Source organism: Dryobates pubescens, chromosome 13 (genome assembly GCF_014839835.1).
Source record: "Dryobates pubescens isolate bDryPub1 chromosome 13, bDryPub1.pri, whole genome shotgun sequence".
NCBI classification, from domain to species: Eukaryota; Metazoa; Chordata; class Aves; order Piciformes; family Picidae; genus Dryobates; species Dryobates pubescens.
The window spans coordinates 18,359,720-18,368,915 of NC_071624.1; the positions used below are offsets into that span (position 1 = coordinate 18,359,720).

Consider the following 9,196-nt stretch of genomic DNA (forward strand, 5'->3'; position numbering starts at 1 on the left):
GGATGGAGATGCTGTGTCAGTTGAAAGAAAAAACCCCAAACCAACAACATCTTTAGTCACACATATTTGGGTAGTTGCCTGTACTAAGATGAAATGAACCAAAGGGATTCAGGATTCATTTTGCCTTTAGATACAGGCAGGTCGGTGGGGAGAACCTCCATATGATTCCAGCAAACAAGGGCTGGCCCTAAGTGAGGTAAGGTGATGGCAAGAGCACAGTTTGACAACAAACAATGTGCATTTTGGAATGCATGGAATATAAAAAAATAAACCAAACCACAGAATACTCAACACTCCACACACATAACACCGAAGTCAATGCACTGCCAGGTTCCTAGCAACCATATGTCTGTGGGGGGAACAAAAAAGAAAGAAACACATGTTAAGGGGAAGAATGTTAATATTGTAGCCGACTGTAAGACCTAAAATGAACCTGACCACATTTAGATAACCTTAGCATGCTCTTTCATACTGAAGTAACAGCATGGAAGACAGAAATGAGAAGACAGTAACAGCTTTGAAAGAGCCCCAGCGTTCAACCACATCCATTCAAAATGTGAAACACATTCCTAGCCATAATGTGTGTGACAATCGTACCCTAAGCCACTGCAATTCCAACACTGCCACTACCATACTGCTTTGAATAACGTGCTCAAGCTTTCTAACAAGACTTCAAAGAAATTTGGGGGAAGTTCTTCACTCTAAAAAAAAAAGAAAGCCCCACCTTGAAATAAAAAACATTTTGGCTCTGTCTGCAGGTTTTGTTAGCTCTGTGCAGAACTGCACCACCTTGTGCCACTATGGCTCAGGCTACAGCAAGGACCACCACCAGGAGATCTGTATTGCAGATTGTATTGGTGAATGCAAGGGTCATAGAGGGCAAAGAAGGCCTTGCAGCTCTTGTGCAGACTAACTTCACAGTGACAGCTGAGGAATCAGCTGAATGCATGTGGTCAAATACTACATGGAAATGCTAAACACAAAAGGGCTACCAAAAAGAAAATAAAGTAGTTGTCCACTGAATTGCTGCTAAAAATTAGCTGCTGAGTAAGACTCCTCAGTAGCATCAGTAACAATAGCTTCCTGTTCCCCTGAGTGCTTCTAAGTACAAACAGCTCACCTCCTCATGACGGCAGCATGCTCCATACAGTCCGCTAAGAACGCCATTGATGATCTGGATGAAGCAGAGGATGAACTCTATTGCGCCCAAGACAAGGAGGATGGAAAAGAGAGTGATGTTCCATTGCACGATGTTTCGAGGTTCTTGACATTCAGCCCACCTGTTGTAATCAAGCAGGTACCTGTACCCAGCAATTAAAAGCACATTAACATTGTGACACTAGAACCAAATTATGTCTAGTCTGTAACTGCTTTGAAGATAATCACTCTAAATGGGGATAGAAAATGCAATGGTTTATTCCACACAACGCTTGTTCTGTTTAAGAACATGTTGTACTGCCAACCATACACTTGTTAGGTTTTAATTTCTCTTTGAAAAATAAAATATCTTAGCTTTCATTGTAGAATCTTCTATTACTCAGAGAGAAGACTGAAAGAGCAAGGCTCTACTCAAAACAACCACAGAGCTTCTCAGGACCAGGCCTTTATTCTGAAGACAGCTGTTACCTATCTGAGGCAAATGGGTCACAGAATCACAGAATGTTAGGGGCTGGAAGGGACACTGAAAGATCTTCCAAGTCCAACCCCCCTGCCAGAGCAGGGTCACCTATACCATATGACACTGGAACACATCCAGACAAGTCTGGAATATCTCCAGAGAGGGAGACACTTGTGCCTTTGGGCCCTCACCCACCTACTCTGGAAGAGGAAAATACAGAACAAGTTCAGAAGGGTACTGCAGTATTCCAGCTGCTACTCCTCATCCACATCTTCAGAACATCAGCACTGATGAGCATTCAGCAAGGACTTAACTCTATATTCAGTCACAGCTGAGGGAGAAGGAGTGTTCCCTCTTGGGAGAATGTAAAATTCAAACTCTCTGCTGCAAAGGAGCTTTATGTGGCTTCTCAACCTGCCTGGCATTGGCCATAAACTGTTACTGGAAACAGCCTCAAGGTTGCCAAGCACACAGACGCTGTAAAAGCATGTCATGAGCCAAAGCAAAGCCTCTTCCAACTGACAGGATTTGTGGGGATTAATGGGGAACAGCACACAGCTCGGCTACAGGAAACCTGGGGAGAGTCTGTTTACAAGGGCATGTAGCCCTAGGACAAAGGGCAATGGTTTGAAACTAGAGAAGGGTAGATTTAGACTGGACATCAGGAAGAGGTTCTTTACCATGAGGGTATTGGAACACTGGAACGGGTTGCCCAGGAAGGTGGTGGAGGCCCCATTGCTGAAGACATCAACCTGATCTTGTTCAGGATGTCCCTGCTTACTGCAGAGTGGTTGGACTAGATGAGCTTTAGAGGTCTCTTCCAACCCAGCGTATTCTAAGGTATGATGCCAGTTTACAAAGAGGCCAAGCCACTTCAGAAGCAAGCCTCACAAAGCATCAGACAGATTTCATAACAACCACAAGTCATAGTTTGGAAATCTGTCCAAGTCCTACAACTTGACATTAGGGATGTTTATGGACTTGAACTTTATATGATCTATAGAATTGCTACCTATTTGTACACGTGTTCAGATCCCTTTTTGTAGGACAGAGGCTTGATATTGCTTCGGTTTCAAACCACATCAGTGTGGGAAACTGATGCCATCTCTTTAGCTCTTAGCGAGTGAGAAGCAAACACTTGTGAATGGATCTTGGTATATGGTTACTTGGTATATCTGCAAGGTACTGGAGTAAATCCATGTGTACATGGTGAAAGATGTAACGCCCTCATGAACAGACAACTTACCCTCCAGAGGATTCAGTGAAAGGATAGATCCAGTTTCTTCCTAGGCGAGTATAACAATATGGTCCATAAGACAAGCCGAGTGCTGAAATGATGATACAGTATCCAGAACCAAGGAGCCCAATTAAGGATGCCACAACTGAGCACAGCACCTGCACAGCAAACAGAGCTGAACTTCCAAAAGCCATCACCTTGTCTTTGGGATTACCTGGGACTGGGGCATGAAGGCTCACTTACCACACAGCCCTTCCCACAGTTCTCGTAGCCATAGCAGCCATCCTTTTGGAGCACAATGAACACTATAGCTGGGATGAGTACCTGGGGATGGAGCAAACAAACCACATGGAGATGTTTTGTTGCACAGACAGGGCAGATAAAACACAGTCCTCACACTGCATTCCTTTATATTGCTGCTGAGCAGGGGAGAGGGGAGCAGCCTGGGGAGATGATTCAGTTTTACTCCTATTTAACAGTCAGCATCTTGGCTAATGATGTCAAGCAGCCTCAACACCAGGGTAGGTATATTTCTATTTCTACTTTGTGTATACACAGCACTTAAGTGCACAAAAAGCCTGCTGTGGTATTGCTGCAATTTAAAGCACTTCAGCTTTACAAGCTTTTATCCACACTAAAGGCTGTATCCTGCAAATAAAATGCTTTGGGAAAACAAAACAAACAAACAAACAAACCCCCCAAACAAAACAAAAACAAAGGGGAAAAACAACAAAAAAGGAAAAACAAAGCAGACAAAACCAAACCAAGAAACCCCAAGCATCCATTTGCTGCCAAATGAAGACTCCAAGGTAAGCCTTTCATAAGTATTTGCTAAAAAAACAACTACCACCAACATATTAATTACTGAAGAGTAGTCACCACTGCTCCTGTGACAAACCAGTCTGACTAGAGTAGAAAGTCTAGGAACATTTTGCCCAGCTCAGGAAAACATCTCATTATAGTTATTCAGCTTTTTCTAGGTTTTCACAACCAGTTGCCAGTGGCAGAAATGCAAAGTAACAAAGCAGAAGCTATCTGTGAGAAATGTAAAACATCCCTACTCCAGAGCTTCTAGCATAAAATCCAGGATTTTAATTTAATTTAATCTAATTGAATTTGATTTTGATTTAATAGAGTTTCCTCTCCCACCAACTCTACATCCAGGAGTACATTGCAAAAACCTACAGGAAAGAGCAATGTGCTACCTGCAAACTGCACAGATTTACTCCACAAGACACCAAAATAAAAACCTTTCAGCTGAACAGTCACGTTTGTCAGCCCTTAGTCAAACCTATTGCTTAGTCCCAGTGCTGCACATCCAGCAGAGGCTGTACAACTATGTTCCAGGAGCAGTTCCACTGATTTCACTTCTGTTCCTGTGTGTGAAGCTCAGTCTTTGCCAGTCCTTGTGGCAGAGCTGTAGCACAGACACAAGCACACCTCACAAGGTGGAGTGCTTTCCATGCAATCATCTTCAGCCTGAGATTTGCTGTCACCTTGAGATCTGTAGCCTATTTCTAAGTGGACTTTTAAAAGCAAATGGAAGAGGAAGCCTGGAGTCAGGAGCTTAAATATGCTACAATGTGGTTCACAAAATTGAAAAGGTAGAAAAGAGGAGTTCCAGATTAACACATTCTTCATCCCTTGCTGCTGCCCAAATGCAAAGCTCTGATAACTGCCACTTGAATTGTTACTAAATGCAAGTTATCTAGGGACATTCAAAAGGGGAATAGCTCAAAAACATAACAAAAAAGGAAGATTTAACCCTTTACACAAACCATGACCTGCTGAGAGGCTTGGTTCCAGTTTTGCATTTGGATTTTGTGACCTAGAGCCCTATCATTTTCTCAGCTTTACAGTATCATATTGTTGCAGAAAATAACTAGTAATATGAACTAATAATAATTACAAAGTAATGTAGCTAATTTCTTTTGATACTTCAGAGATTCCTCTTGATATTTGATCAATAAATCAATGTAACTGCCAAAGGAACAGCAAGACCAAGTAGCTCCAAAATAAACTTCAAAGAAACTTGCTAGCTCATTACTTACCAAGATGCCTCCACCTAGAATGCCATGAAGGCACTCCACGTATTTGCCAAGACGATTCTCTGAAGCAAATCTTGTTTCACCATTGGGAAAATACAGTAAAACGTTGGCCACGATGCTGAGCAAGGCAAGGATGAGCAACTTATACCCAACACACCGAGTAAACCTTCCAAAACACATGGCCTCAGCTGCACAAACCCTTCTTCACTAGTCCAACACAACCTATCTCATACCAGTCCCCGCCTAAAAGAAGACCAGCCTTTATCCTCACCTCCTTAAATACCCAGGCTTTACCTGGCTAACCTGGGTGATGTTCACACCTCTCCATAACCACCATTCCCAATTGCAGAGTGAGGGAGCAGGGATGGCAGAACGCCACCACCCCTCTTAAATGCCCTAATTGCTGTCAAGCCAAATACAACCAAGGAAATATTGAATGCTAGGTAATTCCCCTCTAATATGTGTGCTTGGAATTGTCACCAGTGAACATGATTAGACATGAACAACATGCTTAAACCACAAGTACTGTTGGGAACTGAAGAGGGGGAAAAAGGGGGTTGTTTTCTTTGTTAGAAGCAGCTTTGAGTTTTAGGTTTATAGACTGATTCAGAACAACCTGAAGCCAGGGAAAGACTCAGATACTTCAACAGCATTGAGTCAGAGTTTTGGGTATAAATAGTAAGGATACAGCAATGAGGAGTATGTAGAGCAAGCTCTCACTTTGCTGTCCTGTTGATGAATGGATTAAGAGGTTGGAAAACAAATAAAATGGACAAGTAGGCTTCTAAGGAATGTCCTTGTTCTTGCCATTCCAAGACACACTGGATTTAGATTTAATAGCCACTTGTTAAAACAAAACCAAGCAAACACTGCCAAAAAAAAAATGCTGCTTCAAAAAGAGGATTATAAAATACAGTCCTTGATCTGGAATTTCATCTGTAGAAACATAAAATCCCCAACCCCAAACAGAGAGAACTGTATCATGCCAGGGGTTTCCAGACTGCATTGCATGTACCAGTAACATCAATTTGCATAGTAAACAGAGGGAGGGAAAGTGACTTGGAAAAATGAAGCTCCAGCCTCCCTTACATGCAAATTTTTCTCAGTAGCCAAAAGCTTCCCTCACCATACACGTCCATCTCAACACAGAGACTTGAGCTGCCCACTACCATCCCATGACTGAGGTGAACTCAGAAATGCACAGGCCCAGACTAGATTTGGGAGGAGGTGCTGTTGCCATCATCATCACACAATGTAACTGTCATTGCAAAACCAGCAGCTAGACAAACTGAGTTTGGGAATGGACAGGATATAAGAAGACTCCAGTGAGACTTTTCCAGTTATGTAGGGGGAGAAATCCTCACTCCTGTTTTTCATTTCCAAGAAGGGGGTGGGGGGTTGTATTATTTATTATTGTTAACTGTATTATTGAACTGTAAAGAGAAGTCCAAAACAAATCCATGGTCTTCTTGCAGGTGACGTGAGCAACACTTAAGCTGAGAGAAAGAGAGAGAGAGAGCTCCTGCTAAAAGGAAGGGGGAGGGAGGGTGGGTGCAGGAAAAGAGCAGACTTGAGCAGATGCGGGGTCGTGATGTAACTTCTCCGGGTATTGTAGCTCTTGACCTTGGAGACTTCCTTCACTATGAGAAATATCCTCCAATTGTAGAAACACAGGCTTACTATTATTGTGCACTTCACCTCTGGTGACTAAACCAAGCACAAACATCATCCTGCAAGTTTCCTCTGGAGGAAATGGAGACGGCTGCTCAACTGAAACCTCCCTTTATTGTGTTATGCTAAAACCCCAAACCACTCCCCCTCAAAAACCACTGCCCAGCACTCTCCCTCCCCCCAGCCACCACACTGTACAGATGGCCACTGAGAAATAGATTTAAAAGCTGTTCTATTTATAACCTGTATAAGTGTTCTCTAAGCACAGCACAAAATTGTCACATAATCAAGAACTTCCTCTGATTTAAAATCAGCTCTGTCCATTACCAAGCACATGGGGCATTGCAGTCTGCAGTTATCACCAAGCTTGCCCCCCAAACAGTACAACAGCAATTCTGACCACTCTACTACATCATCATGTAGATCACAAAAATACTGAGCTTGTTTGTTTCTCGTGCCTGTTTGCTCCATAAATCCTCCTGTTGCTGCTCAAAGTGAGCAGGAGTGAGTTTCTGAAAGGCATGGTGGGTTTGAAACGTGCCTCTGGTGGGAGCACAGGGAGGCTGCACCACGGCTGTGGATGGGAAATCATCTCATGGGCTGCACAGACCATTTGGAAAGACTGGGCAGCTTAATCCATGAATTGACACAGGATGCCCTCACGAGCTGTTCTCACTTGTCCTTCTCTCACTGCTTAGTGGATTACTGCTCACAGATGCAAACAGTAGCTCAGGCAACTGCTAGGAAAGCATGATGAACCTGCAGTCACCTGTTAGCTAAACTAAGGGGAGCCTCTTGGCCAGCTCTTTAGACAGAGTGAGCTTCCAGGGACCTTAGGAACACACATCTTCCCTTTAATCAAATGGAGAAATGCCCATCCATGCTACCATCCATTCTCCACATCCAAGTGATCCACTGATCATGTTTTCTAGCTACTGTCCACAAAAACACTATGTTGTAACTCTAATTGTTCTCAGACACAACACCTCACAAGTGCACATCAATGAGTGGAGTTCATCTGGACAGTCATGAGAGGAATTTGCTTCCCTGAAGACCTTGGTGTCTACAGTCTGCTGGCCCCAGCCAGAAGAAAGTTTCCAGATTATCTTTACTAATTACAAGACAGCTCCTCAGATGAACTAATGAACTACCTCTGAGAGGAAGCAACCAGCTGTTGTCATGAGACACATCAGTGAACACAAACTCAATCACCCTTTAGGCAGCTGTAACACATATGGACATACTTGCTGGCTACCTCTGCCATCACTCTGAGATGGAACTCTGTTCTGAACCATAGAAGAAGTCACCTTGAAGCAAGCACATGCATTTGAATGCAACAACACTCATTGACACATATAGAGAAGATTTATTATTAATAATGCTGACTTAAGGAGGAGTCAGCAGTGATGAAACAAAAGCAGTTTGGACACTTAACCAACCAGCCTGGAGGTTCAGAAGCAGTTAGGGCAGAGCCACCACTAAATGAGCCTACAGAAATCCCTTGCTCTAAAGAGCCCATAAACCTTACTTAAGAACAACTATTACTGACCCTACACTTGCAATGCCACTGTAACATCATCCCACAGTCAAAATAACCACTTCAAAAACCCCCTGCTTTCTGGTGACATATAAATGCCATGATGTAGCCTACATTCATCACTTCTTGCAGCAACATTAATGTGATAAAAGTAGGGCAGAAGACAGATCTGAGTTCTATTTCTCCCACAGCCTGTGGGTGAAACCACAGTCATGAGTGAGTTTGCCTTGGACTGCAGCATTTGCACACAGGTTTGCCGTCCATATTTCAAAGTCTATCCCTAAAATTGTGACATTAGTGCAGAAGTTAACCAAGCATAAAGCACTGCCAGAAGAGCACTGGAAGCATGCCCTGTGTCTTCTACACTGCCATGACCAATATTGCAGCATGCTGTGCTTGCCTGCAAATCTTTGAGCACCAGCAGTGAGTGGGATCACATCCATTATCATCAAGGGGAGAAAAATCAGATGTGACCACAAGATTCTTGTAAGATGATTTCCTCAGCTGCACTCCCGCTTTTCCATCAACCCTTCACTATCATCATTTAAATTGGAACTCTGAAATCATTTAACAATACAAGTGCACTGGATTTGTGCTCTCAGCTGGTTCTTAAAGCAGCTGTCAATCATGTGGACAACTGTTTCATGGACATCTACCTGCACCAGGCACACCAAGACCTAAAAAATACCATACAAAGGTAGCCCCAACCTCACTACAAACTACATTTAAATGTAATTTTAAGGCCCTTTTAATCTGAGCAACATTTAAAGGAGGAAAGTGAAGGAAAATAACATTGATTATGCTTTAAAGTGAAGGAAAATAACATTGATTATGCTTTAAGTAATTCTCAGTCTTTCTTTAAGGGCATCTGCTGGAACAATGCAACTGAGACTGCTGGAAGTAGATGTACAGAATGCCTGTCTGCCACACAACATAGTGCCTGCACTACACACCATGCCTTGCTGTGGCTGCTCCTTTCACAAGATCCTTCTAACTCATAGATGTGGTGTCATTCTAACACACTGCAATTTGCTCTGGAGGGTGGGGAAAGACTAAGTTCCTGAATTAGGAGCTTTATATTCCTT

The 9,196-nt window shown here is 43.0% G+C and overlaps 1 protein-coding gene across 1 annotated transcript; it reads right to left on the reverse strand.

Annotated features, from left to right (window-relative positions):
• Positions 1-334: 334 nt before the first annotated feature.
• Positions 335-5,083, reverse strand: TM4SF1 (transmembrane 4 L six family member 1). Its single transcript, XM_009902419.1, has 5 exons — positions 4,907-5,083; positions 3,099-3,179; positions 2,865-3,013; positions 1,121-1,301; positions 335-349 (listed from the first exon to the last, which is right to left on the reverse strand). The coding sequence occupies exons 1-5, from the start codon at positions 5,081-5,083 to the stop codon at positions 335-337; spliced, it is 603 nt and encodes a 200-aa protein (XP_009900721.1).
• Between the last annotated feature and the right edge of the window lie 4,113 nt (positions 5,084-9,196).

Excerpts from the sequence above, each read along its gene's own strand:
- TM4SF1 (XM_009902419.1), bottom strand. The coding sequence starts at position 5,083 with ATGTGTTTTGGAAGGTTTACTCGGTGTGTTGGGTATAAGTTGCTCATC. Across the intron at positions 3,180-4,906 it reads TTCTAGGTGGAGGCATCTTG|GTACTCATCCCAGCTATAGT; the intron begins GTAAGTAATGAG and ends CTCCATCCCCAG. Across the intron at positions 3,014-3,098 it reads ACTGTGGGAAGGGCTGTGTG|GTGCTGTGCTCAGTTGTGGC; the intron begins GTAAGTGAGCCT and ends TTTGCTGTGCAG.